This window comes from Diabrotica undecimpunctata, chromosome 3, assembly GCF_040954645.1.
Source record: "Diabrotica undecimpunctata isolate CICGRU chromosome 3, icDiaUnde3, whole genome shotgun sequence".
Taxonomy (NCBI): domain Eukaryota; kingdom Metazoa; phylum Arthropoda; class Insecta; order Coleoptera; family Chrysomelidae; genus Diabrotica; species Diabrotica undecimpunctata.
Genome location: NC_092805.1, coordinates 81,152,511 through 81,177,247, shown reverse-complemented (window position 1 = coordinate 81,177,247; position 24,737 = coordinate 81,152,511). Strand labels below are relative to the sequence as shown.

General features: G+C 31.1%; 2 protein-coding genes across 2 annotated transcripts in view; both read right to left on the bottom strand.

Annotated features, from left to right (window-relative positions):
* The window catches only part of mdy (diacylglycerol O-acyltransferase), an 80,008-nt gene extending 74,367 nt beyond the window's left edge, over positions 1-5,641 (bottom strand). Inside the window, exon 1 of the mRNA XM_072526139.1 lies at positions 5,300-5,641. Within this exon, the coding sequence (XP_072382240.1) occupies positions 5,300-5,403 (104 nt within the window). The 5' untranslated portion in view covers positions 5,404-5,641. The remainder of the gene's footprint in view (positions 1-5,299) is intronic.
* A 3,889-nt stretch (positions 5,642-9,530) lies between these two features.
* On the bottom strand, positions 9,531-18,335 carry LOC140436954 (alpha-aspartyl dipeptidase). Its single transcript, XM_072526136.1, has 6 exons — positions 17,972-18,335; positions 17,744-17,852; positions 13,576-13,667; positions 13,235-13,417; positions 9,844-10,128; positions 9,531-9,717 (listed from the first exon to the last, which is right to left on the bottom strand). The coding sequence occupies exons 2-6, from the start codon at positions 17,839-17,841 to the stop codon at positions 9,653-9,655; spliced, it is 723 nt and encodes a 240-aa protein (XP_072382237.1). The 5' UTR covers positions 17,842-17,852; positions 17,972-18,335; the 3' UTR covers positions 9,531-9,652.
* Positions 18,336-24,737: the final 6,402 nt, after the last annotated feature.

Below are 24,737 nucleotides of genomic sequence, written 5' to 3'. Positions count from 1 at the left end.
GGCTCCTGAAAACTCACGAAATCTTCATGGGCGTCCATTTACACGTTTACATTCTCAAAAAGTCACAGTGTGGTGTGCCATTGGTCCGACTGGCATTATTGGGCCATATTTTTTCGAAGAGGCTGGCCATATCGTCACTAGTAATTCTATTCGCTACGTTGACATGATCCAAAATTTTTTGTTTCCAGAAATATGCAGAAAAGGGATAGACCCAAGGAATGTGTGGTTTCAGCAGGACTGTCCATGCTTCAATGAATATTCTCCACAACCTGTTCCCAGGACAACTCATGTCACGTTTCGGAGATTCGCCGTGTTCTCCAAGGTCTCCAGAGCTGTTAATTTGTGATTTTGTTTCTATGGGGGTATTTAAAGAGTCGTATATATGCTAGCAAGCCTCGTAATTTCATCGAGTTGAAGAACGCAGTTCGCCAGGAAATCCTGACTATTGATCGAGCGATTATTTTCCATACTTAATTAGATTGTAAATGGCATAATATAAGCTTCATTTTGATGTTAACAAAATAGTATTTTCTTGCAAATTTCTTGTGTACCATTTAATTCAAAATCGTCCTATTGCCAATTGTCACCCTTTATAAAAGAAAAATAATCCCCCAGAAATGTTGTTATCCATGTGTGTAGTAATGCGAAAAACAATACATGCTAAAGACTAGTGTGTCAGAGTATGCTGTGAAAAACTGTTAATATACTGTTAGTGTTATAATACTGTTATCCTATCATGAGTGCCTTGAATTGTTACAAGAGATTGTTAACATCATAACCAATATATTTAGACTTAAAATAAATAAGAAAAAAAATTGTAATTGTTTCTAAAACACAACATGAAAATTACACACTAATGATAGAGCAAACCCAAATAGAATAAAATAACAGGTATAGTTTATTTCACGAAAAATGGTTGAGTGCTTAATGATTGCAATAAAACCCGACCGCAAGTACCCCAGCTTAGTCAACATTAGTTGAGTAGGTAAGTATTCAGGTAAAATTGAAGCTACTGTGGAGTGTCGTTATCTTGTTTGTATAATAAATTCCTGGTAATATAAAAACGATTAAAAAATCGTATAAAATTATAAAACCGATTAGAATACATTTTATTTCATAAAGTTGTAAACATTTTAACAGTGAGTTTCACTATCAATGGTTGATCTTTTAATGACCACAATAAATTTGTTGATCGTTAAGTATTTCCTGGAATAATTATACAGGTTCCCTCTATTCTGTATAATTTGTAAAAGTATATAAAACCGATGAGAAATACATTTTGTTTCATTTAGTTGAAAGTGTTACAAGTGTTACCAGTGTTATACCTATAAAACAGCATTATGTGGCGTCCGTGGAAAAACATTGATGGTGCTTCTTCCAGTGTTCCAGCAAAGAAAAAGCATTTATCTGCTGGCGCTAGAGAAATCGTAAAAACAATATATAGTTCTTTACTTACAAGAGGACTTACTGCTAATACTGCTGCCAGTGAAATATCTGATTTAACGAAAATACCTCTAACCGCAGTGAAAAGAATTACATCAAATCCCATTAAGTCAAGAAGGAAGCGTCAGGATGTCGGTTCTACCAAATGTATTGACGAAAGTGATAAGGACTTAATAAGACGAAAAATTTACACAATGTACGAAGAGCAACGGATACCTACATTAGATGCTTTAAAACAACGGCTTACTAATGATGATACACAAATAAACTGTAGCCGCATTAGTCTTTGGAGGATTTTGTCTAAAATGGGCTTCAGATATCGTACAATTGACAAAAGGCAAGTGCTTATGGAGTCCCATCGTTTACAAAAGTGGCGTACTGAATATTTAACTTGCATAAGAAAGTACCGTACAGAAGATCGACCAATAACTTATCTTGACGAGACATGGTTTGACACTCATGAAACACCATCCAAAGGATGGTCCGATTCTTCCAATGGGTGTCAAACAAAAGCTCCATCAAACAAAGGGAAAAGAATGAAAAATCTTACGAAACTATCTTACCGAAAGGGAAAAGAATAACAATTTTACATGCAGGATCAGAAAATGGTTGGGTCCCAAATGCCTTATGGCTTTCTGCAAAGAACATTAAAGACTCCTGCGTGGACTACCATGAGGATACAATGGCAGAGCTTTTTGAGCAATGGTTTAAGAATTGTCTTATACCTAACCTTCCTCAAAATAGTGTGATAGTAATGGACAATGCAAGTTACCACAGTCGTCAATTACATAAGTCTCCAAGTGCAAGTAACACGAAAATTGAAATTCAAAACTACCTGTTAGAAAACGATATATATTTTGAAGAAAGTTATTTAAAAAATGAACTGTTAGAAGTGTTAAAATCATTTTCTATTAAAAAAGTATATGTTTGTGATGCATTGGCCGAGGATATGGGACATACAGTGTTACAGCTTCCGCCCTACTATTGTTTATTTAATCCCATAGAGCATAATGTGGCACCAACTAAAGTCAAATGTTAGGTCACAAATTGTTTCTTCGACTTTGAGTGGTAGTGTAGTTGAATTAATAAGGAAATGTGTTGATGATATCTCCCCAGAAAGTTGGAAAAATCATGCCATGTCATGAACGTAGAAAATTCATGTTACATTGAATCACATAATTAAACCAATTGTTATTAATCTTGAAGAGGATAGCGACAGCGAAACAGAATTAGGTATTTAGGAATTCATAAATATATTTTGGTTATTTTGGGTATTTTTTTTGTAAATATTAACTTGTATATATTTTTCTATACTTTTTTTTCAATTCATCTATTTTTTTTCATTATGTATTCGTTTGTATGTATATACTGTAAATAGAACTATTATTACTGTACATTTTTAACGATATCCGATTAGGAAGAGCAAAAACTTTTAAACACGCCAGTTTTTGCTGACAGTCCTAAGCCTGTAAAAAGTGTGAAGAAAAGTACCTTTCTGAATAAACTATCCATATACTACAATTATTAACGTAGAACAAAAAAACTACTTTCTTCATGTTAAAAATTGTTCAATTATCAAGTATATTCACTTGAACAACCTGAAAATACCATATGATATACTTTAATAAATTTTTATAATCGTGTATTACACAGCTACCAATGAAATATATTAAATAACAAACTTTCTGAAGTGCGACCCTGTGTACTTCGGTAGTTCATTGAGAGACTCTTGTATACACAATAGGATCAACTCAGGTAACCATTAAGCACTCAACCATTTTTCGTGAAACAAACTATACAAATATCTTGGAACTTGAGACCAAAACACAACAATAACAAAAATAAAGAAATAAAAGCACATTTTAAAAATTAAAAAAGTTTTTTGTGAGGCAAACTAGGACATTTTTCTAGTGGAACTACATTATAAACCCTCTTATTACATGACCTAATGTGAATAACAAATAAATGGTATAGTTGAAGAGAGAGTGGAAACATCTCTTGTAAGTATACCCTCATTAAAGATGCCTTTTTTATTTATTTGTTATTTGTTAACGGTTTTAGATAATTTTACTGGTTTTGCCTAGTCACAAGTTTCATCTTTATTTATAGGTCTAGGAATTAAAGTATTTTGTAATACTTGAGTGTCTGATTTTTATATGGTGGTAGTTAACTGTTAATTTAATTTTTGCAATAATTTTACATATTCTGAGATTAGGGCACTGGTTGTAAAGAAATTTTGAAATATAAATTTTATAGCAAAAATATTTTCTTCCTTGCCTTTAGAACTTAACACCTTCACTGAGCCACCAGTTGAAAAAGACTGGTAACTACGTTTGCAGAAATTACGGCTAAAAATAAATACATGTATTTCCATCTGGTGAGTAACATACAAACGAAACGCATTGGTAAAAACTAACATTATAGGTACCTATATTATTGTTTGAAAAAGATCTATCTAATAGAGGGATAATTTAGTACCAGTTGTATTCGAGTGGTAACGCATAAAAGTTATTTATTTTTCATTTTAAGATTCCCAGATGAATTCATCTGGTGATTAATTTCATTTGTAATTACCAGTTTGGTTTAGTTATCTCGGTCGAGCCATAATAGTGTTTAAAATATTTGTATAAGAATTGAGTAAAATGAGTAGTAGAATTGTTAAATTAGTAAATTTGGCGTTGCAGAATGCAACTACAAGTTTAGTGGTAGTTGTGTAGACCCCAATCAGAATTTTTATTGGCACCAAGATACAATTATAAATACTTTGGGGGAATCAGAGGAAGAACCATTTAGCAACCATTCAGACTGTGATTCTAATTATGCTCCTTCTGAATTCTGAACTAATTCAGATAATGACGAATATAAAATCAGTTTCGAGAAAACATATACTGACTAAACCCGAAGAGCCTGGTACCAAAAAAAAAAGCGAAATTGTATGGAATGTTACAAGAAGCTGAGGGAAACAATAAAAAGTAAAGAAGTTGATAAAAAGATTTAAAGTTACTACATACTGCAGCATATGCGAGAGAAAACCTGCTTTATACCATGTTTTAATTTTAAACACATTGCATAAATTTTAAAACTTATTCTTACTAATAATTAGCATTTGTTATTTTTGTATTTTATGAAATATATGTATTTTGTTCTCAATAAAAGTTTTGGTTTTATTTTATTTGAAAATATTATATGCACTTCTTAAAAATTTCAATTTTTGCTTTACCAAAAGGAATAGCCTGGTACTGATACAGTTTCCAGCAAATTTGTATATTCCTTGTATGTATACAACTATTACTACACATAAATCTTTAAAAATTGGCAGATAGATCGCACTCACATTTCTTAAGAACTACCAGTCTATTGTGACAGTACCAGTCAATTACAACTGGTAAGCATACAAGAAAATAATTAAATTTTTCGTAACCACAGTGAAGGTGTTAATAGGGATGTAATAAAAGAAATTTGGGTTTCATATATTATGTCCATATAACTTTAATAACTACTGAATATTTAAAGGAAAGAGGTCTTAATCCTTTAATTGGAGTGTCAGCAACAGTTTGGTAAAATCTTTCCAGTAACAGTTTGGTACACTCTTTCCCCAATAGTTATCTTGTTTGTATAATCAACATGGACAGGATTACCTGTTCTGATAGCAGAGATTATATTATGTAAATACATATTAAAAATGACTGGTCTGCATCTTCTATATAAACTGGTTTTTGAACAATTACAGATAAGTAAGTAGTTTCAATGTCATCTAGAATATAATACCTACTACTATTGGATGCTAAATAAATAAATTGAATTGCTAATATTTAAAACTGATTAAAAAAATAAAGGAACATTTTTTTAAACTTACGGTTTGTCGGGTTGGTTTTTCCTGGCTTTTTGATTTTCGGCTTGAATTTCCTCGGCTCTAGTTACACTTTTAGTCCTTCTACGAATTCCATCTGGTTGCGACATTTTTTTCTAAATATTAATGTAAAAATTTATTTCAAAAACAATTACTTATTTGATAGTAAATAAACCTTCCAATTTCCTTTTAGTATGCGCGTGTTACGAACTAGCCGATTCGATGGCTTCTGACCTTTAATATCATTATCAAGAGTCTCGCTTGTTATCTATCGAGACAATCCAAAAAAACACTTTTATACTTATTTCCTTGGCGCACCTTTTTTGATATTTTGAACTTCAGACAAAATATAACCTTACTTTTATCTGTCAATTTGTTTAATTCGTGTCGTGTCTATACTGTCGCTTACGGAATCCAGGATCTATATGACGGTAAAAATAGTAAAAAATCTCAAGACAAAAGCGTTATTTGAAGTTTTTTCGAAAAGTCGCTAGAGACGAAAATGCCACTGAACCTCTAAAAATCATACGAACAAGCTGAATTTTGCCGAGCATACATATTAATTTTGCGACCCCAAAAAGATGCAAAAAAGTTTACCACTTTTACCCCCGGGCTTCCCCCTAAAACCCCCCTCGCAGGGAGGTAAAAACGCAAAAAAATCAATTTACCAAGAATCTGTACTCTGTAGAAAAAAAAATGTTTCAAATAAAAAATATAGCTGACTTATCGACAAAAATCAAGATGCGTTTTAAAGGTAGATAAAGAGTTCAACTTTCGTATGCAGTTTTTGTATTTGGTTGCAAATAAACTCATTTTTTTTTAGATTTCATACAGATGTTAAATAAATAATCGTGGCGCGATTGTTGCCATTTTTTATGATTCTCACGAGATCAATACAATCTATCCCTTTCATTGACTGGTCATTATGAAGTTTCGATTACTAGAGCCTAACCTTTAAAACCTATGGCATGAAATTTTAGTTTTGAGTTTTGGCAACAAAAATGTGAGTCATTTGAAATATGCTTAAAAAACGCTGGATTTAAACTTCCACACAACAAACGATCTAAAACATTTAAAACTTTTTTTTTCAATTACACTAGTACGTTTTTCAAAAGAACAAAACTTCAGCAATAAACACCACCCAAAACCGTCTTCTTAAATGCATTTCCCGTGACGTGTGATCGTTTGTAATGTAAAACATTAATTTCTGCGGTTTTTATTCATATTTCAAATGCCTCATATTTGTTATCACAACTCAAAATTGAAATTTCATGTCATAGGTTTTAAAGATTGATTTCTAAAAACGAAAATTTTACTACAACTGGTCAACGAAATTAATCAATTTTATTGATTTCACAAGAATCGTAAAAAATGGCAAAAATCGCGACATGTTAATTTATTTTTAACAGTTTAACACCTTTATAAAAACTGAGTTTATTTTCGGCAAAATACAAAAACTGCATACGAAAGCTGCGCTCTTTGCCTTTAAAATGCATCTTGATTTTTGTCGATAGGACATTTGGATTAAAAGATATCGAGTTTTTACCGTCCAGCTGAAACAAATTTTATTGAACATTGATTTCGCGCAAGTAACTAACATGCAAAACCGATGGTCACTTTAAGCGTTGTTTCTAAGAGAACGGTTCATTCTACACAAAAGATGCTTATAAACATTTTTGTTTAAAATTATCTCAGCTACATTTTTTTATTTGAAATATTTTTTTCTACGGTGGACAGATTCTTGGTAAATCGATTTTTTTGTTTTTACTCCCATGTGAGGCAGGTTTTAGGGGGAAGACCGGGGGTAAAAGTGATAAATTTTTTTGTACTTTTTTTTGGTCCCAAAATTAATATTCTCTGCAAAATTCAGCTTATTCGTATGATTTTTAGGGGTCAACTCTCTGACGACTGGACTATGAGTTATTCGTGACAAAATTCGTGAAAGTTCACAAATTACACGTCAAAAAAGCATGTTTTAAAAAATTTAGCTTTTATCGGGAAACCTTTATGGATATAAAATGAAGCTTATAAAACAAAGAGATTCCTTTTTTATTATTACCATAAACTTGATATTAACACCGAAAGTAGACTTTTATTTCTCGAATACAAAAATCTAAAACATATAATCTATACCGAAAAACGGTAAGTTTTTCATGGAGATCTTTTTTAAAGATCTTAAAAAACAAAAAGAAATCAAACGATTTCTACTTAGCGAAACCGAATTCAAATCTTAACCACTGTGTTTCCTAAAATTTGCGAAACAAACAGCTGGATGAATTAGGGCAAGGGAATCTAAAATTGCATTCCACAAGTGTTGCTGCACTTTATCAAAACAAAAATCTAATACCGTCATTCTGTTTTGTTATTTACTTCGTTGGAAGTACGAGAAACTGAATTCACTACGAATTTTGACTAGGATGAACGGCTTGTGGAATGCAATTTTAGATTCCCTTGCCGAGTAATTCATCCAGCTGTTTGTTTCGCAAATTTTAGGAAACACAGTGGTTAAGATTTGAATTCGGTTTCGCTAAGTAGAAATCGTTTGATTTCTTTTCGTTTTTAGATGGCGTAGTTACGTCTGTATATAGTTATTTTAATAACTATTATCTAGGACGGGAAAGATTTTTGTTTTGGTTCAGAGCAGTGGCTATACCGTTCTGAAGAGACTTAAGGAGGTCGAAATACGTATCAACGGTTGTTGCTGCACTTTATCAAAACAAAAATCTAATACCGTCATTCTATCTTAAAAAACCTTTAAAATGACTACTAGTAAAAGTCATTTGCATGAAAATTAGGGTAAGTTATAACTAAAATAAAGTCCGCTTATATTTTTTGTGTCGCAGAAAGTAACAAACTCACCCTCAGCCAAAAACATCCTGGTTAATACTACTCGTTGTTTATTTATATTTTACTTCATTTATATACAAACATTACATTTTGGAAGTTTAACTAATTTAAAAGTTTTAGTTTTGAAAAAATCTGAGTTTCAAGTGAAAACACTATTTTCGGAATTTCTCAAAAATCCCCTTTTTTCAAAATAACTCAACAACTAAAAAAGATATAGCAAAAATGTTAAAGTACAAAAAACCGCTTTGTTTACTGAAGACTTAGGTTCTTTTTAGTTTTAGCATTTTAGTTTATTTAAACTTTCAATTAAATTTTTTAAGCGGTGTATATTAAATTTTTGTCAAGCTCTTCATTTTAAAAAGAGTTGCGCTAAAACTGCTTGAAGATAGTGCTAAACTCATGCGAATACAACCTTTAAACATACCTCTTTAAATTATAAATCTCGTTTAATTTTTAGTTTATAAAAATAAACAAAAATTAAAATATTTAGTAAAAAGAGCTAAGTTTTTTGTATTCTAAAATTGTTTCTATAGCTTTTTTAGTTGTTAAGTTATTTAAAAAAAAGTGGATTTTTTTGAGAAATTCCGAAAATAGTGCCTTCACTTAAACTCGATTTTTTTTTAAAACTAAACCTTCTAAACCAGTTACACTTCCAGAATGTAATGTTTGTATATAAATGAAGTAAATTGTAAATGAACAGCGAATAGTTTCAACAGGGTGGTTTTGGCGGGGGGCGAGTTTGTTATTTTCTGCGTCACAAAAAATAAGTATAAGAGGTCTTTATTTTAATTATTTAATTTTTATGCAAATTATTTTTACCAGTGGTCATTTTAAAGATTTTTCTAGATCTTTAAAAAAGTTTTTATAAATTTTCCATGAAAAACTTACATTTTCTACTTATTCAACATCTTATGTTTGGGTTTTTGTTTCTATGAATAAAAGTCTACTTTCGAGCGAAAATTTTTGTCTTAAAATTCACTATTCCAGCAACTACCTTGTTTTTTTTTTATAAACTTTTTCCAGTCCTGAGTGTGGTAACCACCCAGAGAGAATAAGCACATATTGCCGTAAGATAGATTTTGATTTTTAAGCTATATTCTAGCCACTGTCAAAATTTTAAGCAAATTCATGCATATAAAAGTAATTCTGTGCAGAAAACCGTCATATCCTGGACTAACTCTAGAGCTTCGAAGATGTGCTTTCAACAACGGTTCTAATATAATTTTTTTTTTAAATCGTAACCATTATTTTAATAGATTTTATGAAGCGGTTCAATATTCTTAAGAAAATTTGCCTAATGACTAAATCACCATATCCAGATAAAAAATAAAGAACAGAAAGTGAAAACAGGAAAAGCGAGAAGGTGGTAGAACAAAATTGAGTACGAAACTTCCTAAGAAAGATTTATTTAAAATATTATACAGAAAATATTTAAAACATATTTACTGAATCTGAATCTTAAGTCTTCGTTTTATAAAAGGTAAAACTGTTTTATTTATACAAATTTTATAGTCATGAACTCTCCAATAGAAAGTTTAAAAATGATCCAACATTAACGTCCCGTGGCTCTTTTCCCTAAAACAAAAATAATTCCTCATGACAAAAACGGAAAGCCTTTTTGTATTTAACATTTAAATATTTTACTTATCCTAAGTTAATTTATTTGTCTACTACTTGTGTCACTAATAATAAGAAGACATACTTTTCAAATAATCTTCCTCCATTTACTCCTTTCACAGCAAGCGTATTGTCTTTAATGTTTAAGATACATCCTTCTCTAATACCCAATACAGTTTTAGAATGATCCTCTTCTTGGTACTGTCTGATTCTGTCTTCCCTAGTTTCGCCCTTGTGTGTAGAATTTGGATCTGCGTCTATGTAATGGGGATTTATATTGAAAGGTACTAATCCCAAACCTTCAAAGGTAGGAGGGTAAACAATAGGCATGTCATTTGTCGTGTGTATGCTTGCTGTAGCCACATTAGAACCTATAGAGAACAAAAAAGCATCAAATTATGTATATAGATATATGTGATAATAATGTATATAGATAGATATGTAGTAAAAACTTCATATTAAATTAAAGTATTATGTGAATTTCGAAATGTCGAATGAATTGAAATGTCGAAAATCCTTTTATCTATTTATAGCTGATTATCTACTCATGTTATGAATATAAGCATCTCCATTTCGTATCCACTTATTCCTGTCGTCAATTTGTCTTTTCTATATTGGACCCGAAGTTTGCTTAATATCGTTCTTCCATCTCATTTGCAGTCAAAGACCTCTTGATCTTTCTACAGTAGATATTCTCCAACATTCAATCTATTTGTTCCATATTGATATCTTCTGCTCTAGTCCAGTCCATCTTCATTGTAGTTTTAGAATTATTTTAGATAGCGTCTGTGGTTTGAATTTTGCTCCTTATCAATTTATGTTTCCAACGGTCCCGCCAGTTATGGCAAACAAACTCTTGTTAATTTACAGACACTTCCAATACTGATATAGGTATAGGGGCTAGAATTCATCTATCTTGATTCCTATATATGTTGCTCTTAAGACTTTTCTCTCTAAGCTCTCCAAAAGGTTGATGACCTTTTCAGGAAGTGTAGGTCTGGTTAGTTTTATATATCCTTCATTTTAAATTTATTTATACATACTTAGATCTCATTAGTGTTCGTAATGTTCCATAGGTTCTGTTTCATTTCGCTATTCTTGCTTTTATATCATCTTCTTCATGTTCATTTGACTCTATTCTCACTTCTAACTAAGCACTCTTTGACTCTTTTTAAATTGTATGTCAACTTCTTCCATGTGTAATTTATAACTGTGTTATGGTTCTGAAGCTATTTTCTTGTGGCATGTTAATAGAATTTACTATTTTTACTGGGATTTAACAATTTCGAAATACTAAAAATTATATATGAGCAGCATATTGATGTTTTAGTGACATCTTGAATCAAGTTTATACCTTAGGCGTATTACTTAAAGACTGGTTAACGTCGATCTTTATTTGTCTCCTCAAAAAGAAAAACGCAAGAGAATGTGGCGATTACCGCAACCATTAGCTTGATGTCTCATGTGCTAAAATTATTACTAAAAGTTATCCATAACCTTAATATATTTATCATAAACTGGACATATACATTAATTATACACAAGTTGGGTTTCGCAAAGGCCTAGGGACGCGTGAAGCTCTTTCTTTCACTTAATATACTGTTACAAAGGTGCCAGGACGTAAATAAAGATATACATGTGTGTTATATTTATAATACAGCATTCGATAAAATACGACATGAACAATTAATGAATTGCCTGAAATCAAAGAAGATAGACTACAATGATCTCAGGATCATATAGAATTTATACTATAAGCAGCGAGCAAAAGTACATGTTAACCAGTTGTCAGAGGAAATTGAAATTAGACGTGGGATGAGACAGGGATGCGTATTGTCGCAAATTATTTTTAATGTCTTCTCGGAAGAGGTCCTGAAAAAAGATCTTTGAGGGTGAAACAGCTGGAATAAAGGTAAATGGAGTTCCCTTTAACAACATTAGATTAACGAATGACACTGTCATCTTAGCCGAAAATATTGAAGATCTTTTGAGACTGGTGATCAGAATAGCGGAGTATGGAAAAGAATACGGTCTAATAATGAACATCAAGAAGACATGAACATTTATGAGAATATCAAAACCTGAGAGAAATAACGAGAATCTTCTAATAAACGGAACCAATGTCGAACGAGTGGACAAATATGCATATCTTGGAGTAATGATTAATTCCACAAATGATTACTTCCAGGAAATCAAAATCAGAATAATAAAGCTAAAGCAAATTTCAATAAAATGAGAAGAGTGCTCTGCACAAGAAATTTAAAGTTAGAAGTAAGAATTAGGTTGGAGAGGTGCTACGTTTTCTCGACTTTGTTTTATGGAATGGAAGCTTGGACCTTGAATGAAACATCAATGAAAAAACTAGAATCCTCGCAAAAAAGAGGTTCTGAGAAGGTTGAATAAAGAAATTGAAATCTTAAATACAATTAAAACAAGAAAATTGGAATATCTCGGACATATTACACGTGGATAGAGATACAATGTGCTCCAATTGATTATGTAGGGAATTGAACAGCCTGAGAGAATGGTACGGATGTACATCAAATGAACTTTTCAGATCAGCCGTCTTTAAAGTCCGAATAGTCATGATGATTGCCCATCTCCGTCGCAGAGATGGTACTTAAAGAAGAAGAACGATTTCCAAAGTGGAAATCGAAACATCAAAATAAACTTATTTTAAAGTAAAATTGTGGCTTATTGCCAGTAAAAATAGTAAGTTATAACTGTGTTCGTTTTCTATTTAGGTTTCGTTTTCCCTTATTTATTATTAACGCAAGATTTTCTGCTCCCTTTGGTTCTTATTTTTTTTTATTGGTTTTTATTAACGGTAAATCGTCTTAGAATATTATAATTTGGTACAAGCATTTATAAATATTGCTCTTTGAAGTTTTATCCTAATGTTCCTAACTACTGCTTCCAACACCGAGTTAAACAATACCTACTATTAATAGTGGGTTTTTCTAAGGTAATTCTTCCTTTGGTTCGAAATATTTCGATCTACCTATACCATTTCCAGACTAGTATTAAGAGCAGTTGTAGATAAAAAAAACTCATAGGTATAGGAACTTTTGATCGTATAATCAACGCCTTGGATGCTCAACTAAAGCAATGTTCAGATTCACACAAATAAGTAAACGAACGTTTTAGTTTTCGCTAATGGTAAACAATTATAGCGAATAAAACTCGTTTGCTTCGTAAAAACAACTAGGTCACAACTACTTAGTAAATTTTAAACAATGTGCATAGAAAATGAAATTCTCACAAAATCGGAAAACATATTAAATGAACAAAAAATGCTAAAAGACAGCAACCCGAAAAGATATTATTATCAACGTCTTTTTGCTTAAGACAGCCTTATCTAGAGTATGTATTTATTTATATGTAGGTATCTGAGAGTTCCTATACTGTATATGTATAGTTTATGTTAATATTTAGAACTCTGAAAATTCTTGACCAGCATTTTAAAGATCAGTTTACCTGCGCTAGCTCCTATGTAAGGCATTCCTTGCTGTAGAACTTTTTTTCTTATTGGTTCTACCAATTTCAAATCATATAATGTCTTTAGAAGACGGAAGGTGTTTCCTCCTCCTATGAAAATCGCTTCTGCATCTTTAATTGCAAGTAACGGTTCTTGTGTGTGGATGCTGCTTATGTTAAAGCCTAAAAAATATACATTTGATAATAAAAAAACAACTTCATTGGCATTCAAAGAAATAATGTAAAATAAAAGTGTCACATTATGTATAATATGATAATTATAATTAACTTGAAACATCAGACTTATAATCAGATAGGTAGTTAATTTGTTAATGTTTTACCCCATTTCTTGAACGGTTTTTCCACATTCTTCAAATATGCATCATGATCTTTTAGAGCGTAAGGTATAAACAAAACATTTTCAACTTTATTCCTGAAAAAAGAAGAAATTTACTAATTTTTTAGAATCCACTTTTTATTAGTTCTATAATAGTAGCAGCTTACATTGTAGTTTAATTTTTGTCACAAACAAAAGTTTTTGACTGACACCACAGGATTTCAATAGGATTTAAAAGACGTAAGGAGAAACCGTAAAACGTCATGATAAGGCGAATGAAACCATATACATATAATACCTAGACTGAGCGCTGCAATATAGACGCGTTCTCCCAGTGCGACAGACAAAATTGATTCAAAGCAGTCCCTGTATCTCCTTCGAATTGGAGGGTTTTATTGGCTGCGTCACCTACCACTACCACACACAAGTGAGGTAGCAACTTAAAAATAACACATGTTTGATGTAACAAGTCGAGAAGTAGCTACACCGTATTGTTTCTGCTTTTGGACCTGGATAATCGTGGTTTGAATCTTGCACTGTTTTTTTCTTTTTTTATATAAATTTAATAATAATCAATATTACGTTTATTAGATATTATTTAAATCTGTAAATAAATCTTAAAAATATTAAATATGTGTATATATCTTTAAAAATGGTTTATTATAATTAGACATTATTAATTAAAAACTGTTTATGAGAGAATAGATATGTTTACAATAACAGAAGTTTATTTTTATTTATTTTAATATACAAAATGAAAAAATTCTGAAAATAGTTACAAAATAGTTAAAGCCATAAACAAATATTTCAATTATTTATTTTTAAATAATACCAACCTATTATGTATTTCTCATTCTTATTCTTTCTTCATTTTTTTTTCAAATTTACAGCTCTATAAGCAAATTTATTTATTTATTTATGTAGCTACCTAATAAACTTATACTTATAAAATAATAATTAATATTAAATTTATATAAAAAAAGGAAATTCAGTGGAAGATTCGAATCCGATTATCAAGGTCCAAAAGCAGAAACAATACCGCGTAGCTACCACTCGACTTGTTATAGTCGGTTCGCTATTCCCAGTGCGAACTGTAGTGAATTTAGTAATTATTATATAAATAAAATTATATAATTAATAATTAAAATGGATTAGTTCGGCTAATGGATTAAGTCCACAGTCAAAAGAAACCAACAGCACACACACACAATTAAAATGGAACTTTACGAATTACCGACAATCAATGTTTATTTATTTGCACCAGACAATACATGTTTACGTTAAATTATAACAACTGAAATATATTTTTTAAATATGTAATAGCCAAAATTTTATGGGTTTAGTATACACTTTCACTATTTATAATAATTCTTCTTTTTTTTTTTCAATGAAAGAAGTCTGTAATAAAAGTTTATTTAAGCTGTTAATACTGTGAGCTAGGAACTTTTGTGTTGTAGCTTTGGTTGTAGGTTTGCATCTATGAATCTGTCAAAATATGCCCGAGTTGAGCGAATGGACCTCACAACAAACATGTAAGTTATATCAAAGAATTATATTCTTTGGTTATATGTGGTTATATCGTATTTGTGTTCGGTTGTTCTCTGGTTATATTACTAAGTTGCTACCGCTATCTCACTCGTGTTTGGTAATGGGCATGTCACGTGGGCAATAAACTCCGACCATTAGAAAGAGATCTTTGCATCATTCTTCTTTCGCAGTCAATATTTTAACCACACACACAACAACGGTAAACGTAATATCAAAGAATATAGACGCTTAGAATATAAGCGTCTATATTCTTTGGTAATATCCTTTATTCTTAACTAAATTATCAACTACATATATCTTAACAAAATTTTTCATTTTTAAAACGTGTTTATTGGTATTTTAAGCTTTAACCTAGAATGGCAATGTGCATTATCCAATACAATAACAATGTTAGCTTTTAATTTGGACAATTGAGTCTCCGAGTATGTTTTAAATGTATTATTATCTACCAAGGCTGCACCCCTCCCACAACTATTTTCTGAGCAGATTTAAATTAACAAATTTTTGAGTAACTGAACTAAAGTATGCTTGTTTTTATGTTTTGTGACGTAATTATTCACAACAGCGGACGAGCGTCATTTTGTAAAATTATTTTAAATATATGGTAACTAATAACCCATTTAAAAGCTCTATGAAACAGCTCCGTTGTATACAGGTGTCCCTTGTCTGAAGCATGTTCAGTAAGAAAGTCTGTTATGACCCTGAGCTGATTCTTGCTTGATTTCCGCAATACTTCAGCTATTAGTGGATGGCCATCCAGTATACATTTCGCCAAGTACTTGATCCTTGAAAAGGACTGAATCCCTCGAAATTTTTCCTTCTCTACATTTGAAGACCAAGTCATCCGCATTGTCTAGGGCATGATGTGTGCCATTGTGGAGTTAGACCAGCTATTAGTACATCCATGACCAGATTCCACAAAAGAGGAGATAAGACTGCAGACAGCAAACAGACTACCTGTGATGACACTGTATCCCCCAGTAATGTTAAGTATATCTCTCTTGTGCTTACTTCGTAGGAGTTGTACATAAACTTATTTCCGTTCTGTAGAAATTTTGAATAAATCTCTTCAGGGCCCAATGATTTATTATATGACACAAATCAGTTTAATGCACATTTGATTTTATCCTGATCTATCACTTCTTTTGCCATACACCAGTTTTCCATTGAACTGTAGGTTATGGTCTCCAGTCCAGGGTGTTGTCATATGTTTAGTGGCATCAGTTTTGTTTCAGATGCAGGAAAGTATACTCTGAAAATTACTTTCAGGGTCTCTTTGCCAGTCTGTGTGTATCCACCTTACTCCTTTTGGAGTGAGGGTATACTTATCAGGGGGTCCTTGGGGAGAACTTTAGGAAGCCTTGGTGTTTCTTTTCCATCTCCCCGCAATGTTTTCTCCAAAATACTCTTTTTATACCAGAAGTCAGACAAATTAAAAATTTGTCTGACTTCTGGTATTTTATTTGCAAGGTTATTATTCTATAAGGGCACTTTCCAGTTGGAATTTCTCAGTATATTTGATAACTAACACTGACATGACAACTTGAAATTGTTCGGCTATGACTAGATCCATTGTATGCCTCATCATCTCTTTAACCCTGCCTAAACAATATTTTAAGTCTGTTGTTTTCACCCATTTTACATTAAAAAAAAAAGGTGAGAACCTTGAATTATGAAAAGCGATATATTATACTACGCGCCTTAGCACGACGAGAACAAATATATACTTCCGGTTAAAAAGTTTGGCAAAAATGATTCAAAATTAGTGAAATCGTATCGAAACATAATTATATGAAGAGTTCAAATATCGCCTTCCGGTTACGTTGGACGAAAATCTAGGACTTAGGTGCATAATCCAATTGCTTGTTTGATATGCTAATAGACTAATTGTCTAAGCTAAAAAATAGAATTGCAGGCAATAACAGAGATTAAAAATTCCTTGCTTGAACAGCATCATTGGAAAATGCTGAAGTAATTTTGATAATTGTTTCCGTAATTCTTAGTTGTAAACATGATTTTGCAACATTTGTAGTTGTACCTAATAGTGGCCTTTTTGATATTTCTTAACCTTTTTAAAACTGTTTCTTAATTATTAACATGGATACCCATATACGATCAGATTAGTTGTAATGAGAGCATTTATTTTACTCTGTTAAGATATTTTCTATGCCAGTATATCAGATTCCACATCCATTTCCTTCTTATATTCTTTTGATTTTTATGTGTTGCTTCCCACTTCCCACACTCACACCACATCTTGTCCATTATTCCATCTTTATATGTATAATTTTCCTCTTAATTCTTATTTTTATCATCCATATTTCCCATTACAATTTCAGTATAATGCCAGGTTTAAGATTGGATATGTGTTATAATAACACTAATTTATTCAATAAATTGACAGCTTCATTTCATGAAATTCTTTCTATAACTTGTTCAGGGTCTTATGTAAACATATACCTCCTCCCATCTTAAGTTGACAATTATCTGATAAAACTTAGTAAAGGTAAACATCAAGAAAACAGATAAGTATGTTTCCTATCTTTTGATATGTAAATGTAAAACACAAATATTGAAAATGTCCAAAATGGTTTTATCTTAAATAATTTTATATATATACTCACCTATTTAATAATTCCGAAATTTCGTTTTCGGCAAATTCCAGCAGTTCGAATCCGTGCAATTTGGAACTGGAGAGCAGTAAAACATTTCGTGTTGCCATAGTATCAAATACTAAAAAATAAATAAATACGAAAATAGATATTAATTTCATTGAGATTATTAAAAAAGAATAACAATAAGATCATGTAAAACGTGCGGCAACCTTAGTTGATTATGTATTGGGTACTTACTCAAAAATTTTATTGTTAAATATTAAATCTCAAATCACCAACCGGGAGACATAAAATAAATAGATAAATTATGTATTTATAAATTAGATAGAAAACAGCTGATTTATCGACACCACGTGTTTTCCCGCGACGAGTGTTCAGAGCAATTCAGAGGCGGAACATACGATGAGTTTATTGGAGCAGCTTGATTGATTTTATTTGATTTGATTGTGATTTGCCCAACACAAGTTGATAAACACTTGAACAAGTTAGTACACTTCCCGTCATATAAAACTGGTACACTTTTTTTTCCAATGTAAACCTGTGTTCAGAGGTTCAGACTGGACACAATGGTTCGTGAATTATTTCGTTGTTGCCATCACAGATAACGGAATTGCACTAAAATCTAAATAAAAAAAAATAACGTTCAAAAATGTATTATTGTAATTGTATTGTAATGTAGATAGGTATTATTTTGATTATTAACAACAAAAAACCGTATCTAATTAATTTAATAACCAGAGATAAGGTTGACTTAATATCCAAAATGTTTGAAGTATCTGTATTGGCACAGGGAACATTGGAATGCGTCTACTGTAATTTTATACTTCAATTGCCTACCGAACACGACCTGTATTTTGTATTTATAAGTTTAGTAACAGGCAAACTACCAAAATTAATTGATTATTTAGTATAAGAACGATAAATGTGAAAAAAAATATTATACTTTATTCTACGTATTATAAACTATAAAATATCCGGGGCGAAAAAACGCTTTTCAAAACGTGACAGTTACAATCTAATATCCGACTGTAATGTTTTATTATAATAATTTAAAGTTATGTCTAGATTGATTATCTATAATAATTTTTGAATCAAAATATTTTCATATATTCTAATGACACAAATTAATGTATGGGTATTTAATTGAGATAATGGAAAATTACAAAATTAATATGGGATTTTTTTAGGATGCATGTTTAAACAAATTTAATGTGATTGACTGATCGAGAATGATCGATGTTTTAGTTTTTAGCATGATACTATGAATAACATAGTATCATGGTTTTTAGTACACTCAAAACTGGCGGTCTGTCGCACAGCCCTGTTTTTAGCTGGTTTCATATAATATTTTCGTTGAACTGGCAACGGTGCTCTAGAAATTAGAATGACACATGTGACAAGATCAACGTACACAACTTAAAAACACGATTTTTGGTTATAAGAGTTGTACCAGTTTTTTATGACTCGAACGGTACCTACATATACCTATTTCAATAGAAACTGATCTATCGGGTGTTTTAAACTTAGCGTCGAAAGCAGCTTTGCGTGTTAGATATTATTTTTTATTGAATTAAGTAAACAATGAGAATTAAATTATACATTTGCAGATCGATTTCCAATGCGAAAATCGTTAAAAAAACGTATAGATATAGACAGTCGTAGTTTATTAATAGACAGAAGAACTGGAAAAAGTTTATGTACTGTCAATAAAAGTATTAAGAGATTTCGCTCTTGGGGATGGTAAAAATTAAAAAATAAATTTGGAGCAATATCAACCTTAATTAAGAAAGTAGCATTAAATAATAAAAAAGAATATATGTATAAGTTACGAATGTTCTTCTGCGCCATGTCTTTACTAAGTTGCTTACTAGTGTGATGTGGAGTATGTGTGTGTGAAAACTTGTATTTTTAACTAACAGGAAAGAGGGAAATAATAATCAAAAACCTTTTTACATTGACAATTGACATTACATGTATTCGTTAACTTTACTCTTGTTTTCTTTATGCCAATTATAATATAATACACTTACCATCACAGCTATCTTAATTTTATTCATTGACACCCTAAATAGCACGCTTGTATCAGTACCATAGATTAGGGGAGGGGGAGGGGATCAGTACCATAACCATATCGCAAGTTCTTCAACCATGAAGTCTGTCTTCGTCCTGGACTACGTTTGCCTGATATTTCCCCTGCATAATATTTTGTAACCTCTATTTCGGACCTCTCATTACATGTCCGAAGTACTCGAGCTTTCTCTTCTTGATGCTTTTTATAATCTCAGTATTGTGTATTCTAGTATTGTGGAGTCTCGAATCTTCTCCACCCAAGAAACTTTTAAAATTCTTCACATTTCAAAAGCCTTAAGGCGATTTAGATTTTAGGTCAGTTTTATTCACAGTTCAAGACTCGACAGCATAAAATAAGACAGAGAACACGTAGTAGCGAAGTAGGTGGATCCGCAATGCCTATTTTAGCTCTCTGTTACATAATACCATAATAACCTTCTAAAAATGGTTCTGGCTTGCTCAATTCTGGATCTAATATCACCGTGAGTCTCTGCGTTGGAATTTAACTGATACCCAATGTAAACAATTTTAGCATCTTGCTCAAGTTTGGTTGACTAAACTGTGATTCTGAAATCACAGGTATAACTCTGATCGTGATTTTTACCTATGATTGTGATTTAACAGAGCAACGAAATAGTTTGTACATTAAACCCCGAATAAAAAGTGTTGCCATTATGGACCATCATAAAATTATTATTTCGGTATAGCCTATATGGTAGGATGTTTTACTTTCAAATTCAATAAACTGAAACTCTATATACCCTTTTCATTTTCTTCAAATAATATTTGTTTATGTACTAATATTACACTAAACTAGCGATGTTCACATTCATCAAAAAACGATGTACTTAATTATTATCGTTGTCTTTTGCCTTTTCCATTAGAAAGAGACTTCACAATATCGCTGACTAAGTCTATCTCGTTCCTTGTTATCTGGCTATAAGTCTCTCATTTCACAACTTTGCGACTAAGAGAACGTGATATATCACGTTTTAGCGATCAAGAACTACTTACAGACATAAAATAAAACCGAAATCACAGTCACAGTATATTTTGTTGTTATTCACAGGTCGTGATTGTTATTTTCTAATCACAGGGTAGCGATATTTAGCCCACCTCTACTATTTACATCTCTCTCTCTCTCTCTCTCTCTCTCTCTCTCTCTCTCTCTCTCTCTCTCTCTCTCTCTCTCTCTCTCTCTCTCTCTCTCTCCTATATATATATATATATATATATATATATATATATATATATATATATATATATATATATATAAATATATATATATATATATATATATATATATATATATATATATATATATATATATATATATATTCAGCACTCAACGACACTGTCAAGTATTGTTTGCAGATCTTCTTGAGTAGAAGCTAGGAGTACTGTATCGCAAATTATTGATGACTTCACCGTTCACAATTACTCCTTGTTTTTTAGAAAGTGCATGTCTCAAAATTCTTTCGGAGTAAACGTTGAAAAGCAATGGCGACAAGAGGCATCCCTGCGGTACTTCTTTTTTAATAGTAAAATAATTACTATTTAAATGGGAATAAGCCACAATTAAAGGTTAAAGTACGTTTATTGACGTTTCAATTTCCACTTCGGAAATCGTTCTCATAAATTAGTTATATTGTCCAAATAAAGACTTTAAATAAACTTATAAGTGTTATAAGTGTAGAACCTTTAATAATAAATAAAAACAATAAATTAGAATAATAAAAACATTACAGTATCTATACAGGGTGGTCCTTAAGTAATTGTACAAAAAGAAACAGTAGATTCTACACTTTAAAATATTACGGTTTAAGCCAAATTGCTTTAATAAAATATTATTAAGAAAATATTATTAAGGTATTAAGAAAGATACAGGGTGTTAAAGTGGAAATTACAAATTTTATTTTTCGCTATAACTTTCCTGTTTGTAAACATTTTTGTATAAAAATTTACAACTGGGTACTATTGAATATAAGAAATTATAATTTAATGCATACTTTGATGCAGCTGATAGAGGGCGCCACATATGCTACATATGTGGCATAAATTTGCACTTAACTTTTTTGCTCTTTAAGTTACCTATATTTGGGATAATAAATATTAAAGATACATTATTTTAACAAAAAAAAAGGTATACCTGTTAATAACTTCAAAACTCAACAGTTTTCGAGATAATCGCATTTTACAAATCAGCTGCATAATTCTGATTTAAGAATTACTCCAGGCAACGAAGGAAAAATAGACAAAAACATTAATACTTCTGAATTTTGGTATAAAATACCTTTAACTAAAGTTAATAGTTAACAAAATATTAAATAAAATAAATATATCAGAAGGATAATTAATAATAGGATTTGACAAAATAACAGAGTAATAGTTTGTAAAATCAAACATTTTACGTTTAATGTTAAATTAAAGTCATAATCAAAACATTTTGTTTATAAACCAAATTAAGAAATAGTTAAACTAAATAACATAACTTTTTGTCAAAGTAAGTGTTCGATATGTCCCCCATTTTGTTTAATTCATTTGTCGATATATTCCATGAAAGATCGTTTCATATTAAATAGCATCATTCGTTCTAAAGAAACTGCTGCAGTATTTATTTCTTCCCATAGTTGGTTGCGAATATTTATGGGATTCTTATAAACACGTTGTTCTAATGCGCCCAATACACCAAAATCAAGAGGATTAAATTCTGCGCTACTTGGTGGCTATAATGTATAATGGATGAATATATTCTTTTGGATACATATCCAAATCCTATGGTATATTATGAAACTACATCTTATTTGTCGCAGGGGTTAAATAATGTATTAAACTGTGATGTATCTCGTCCATTGGTTACTCATAAACACACGGAATAACCTATCGATGACATTACTTATTTATATAATTACGTAACAGCTTACGAGTAATTATAATTACATCTCGAACAAATGGACTATTATGATTTACCAACGAACTAATATAATGTTGAACCAAATTGCCTGTATGTTTACTATATTTATAACAATATCGGTTATTAGGCCAACGATGATGTTTTTGTATAAATGCTGAGTCTTTAAGGTTAGATTTGTAGCAAAAGTATTATGAAACAAGACACATATGTGTTCGATACCTGTGCTCTAGTTTCTATTTGTCCTAATAAAAATGGGTAAACAATTTATGTAGTGAATAATAAGTATTCTTTTCGGATTTTTTATTAATTAAATAATTATATCAATATCTCACCACATTGCCAAGGAATATGACTACCATGACCAATCCAACGTTCAGAAGATTTGTATTTTTTAAGTTTCTGACTGCCTTCTCTCTAGAATATGGTGGTGTACCATTTCGCATTAACCACATATTTTGGGTTTTCAGCATTTTACAATAGAGAAAAAGTAATACAACCCCAGTATAGAAACTTAAATTAAGCGATAGAAAAGGGAAATTGTAAACATGATGACGCCAACGTCTGAATACGGACACGACACCTAAAGAAGAAGATATACACCAAAGCATTTTGTGATGTAACATTATCATCTTTGAGTTGTTTTAATAAGCATAAACTATGAATTATGCTTATCTAAAGGTATTCAGTGCTTTACCGCACAAATATCAACCTAAGAATTATTATGCAGCTGACTTAAAAAATGCGATTATCTCGAAAACAGTTAAATTTTAAAGTTACTAACAAGTATACCTTTTCTTTGTAAAAATAATGTATCTTTAATATTTTTTAAGACAAATAAAGCTAACTTAAAGAGCAAAAAAGTTAAGCGCAAATTTATGCCACACATGTAGCATATGTGGCGCCCCCTATTAATTACATTAAAGTATGTATAAAATTATAATTTATCCTACACAAAAGCATCCAATTGTAAATTTTTGTCCAAAAATATTTACAAACGTAAAAGTTATAGCGAAAAATAAAATGTTAAATTTCCACTTTAACACCCTGTATCTTTCTTAATATCAACATTTTATTAAAGCAAGTTGGTTTAAATCATAATAGTTTAAAGTGCAGAGTCTACGGTTTCTGTTTGTACAATTACTTAAGGACCACCCTGTATATGTAAACACATGAATTATTTATTTTAAAAACAAATAACAATTTGTTTTTAATAAAATTTTATCCATGCCGTCCAGGCATATTCGGATGATAGTATTATAATATTTGTCCATTAGAATTATTTTCTGTAGATAATTTCCTCGTTTTTAGTATTGCCCATGGAAGGATCGTATAAATGTAGTCTCATATATCCAAATAGGTTTTTCTTAAAAACTATCATCATCCAAGTGCTATGCCGAATTTAATTTTTGATGTTATTATGTCCTAATCTACTCAGGACACATTAGTCAGTTTTTTCGCAGACTTTGCGTCTTTGTGACTTTTCCGTGTGCCTTTGCGTCTTGCTTAATTTGAGAATGGACTTTTTTGCTGCACCTTTGGCCATCATTTAATACCTAAGGCATATGTTACTGTTGGTTTTACCACGATGTTGTAAATCTAATATCATATTTCTTGTTTTAAACCTCACGTTTTCTAAGGGTTTTTATCATTAAGGTAGTCACCACCCTTTGTTATTCGTTTTATTTGCTTAGTTCAAGTAATTCTCGAACCTAATGTTACGCTAACGTATCTTATTATCTGTTATGTTTTATTTTTATCTGTGCCATTAAATTTACCGTGGGCGAAGATGACCAGGTCAACCGCATTGTCCAAGACATGTCTGTCGTTGCCGAATCTAGCTGTCAGCGCATGACCAGACCAGACATGCCATAACCAGATCACACAAAGAGGAAATAAGATTCCCTCTGCAACAGAGAGATTCCCTCTGGACAGTCTCTGGCTACCTATTCTGACACTGTATCTCCCAGTAACGTTGTGTATACCGCATCTTCAGCATGCAATTTACCCACCTGCACCCTT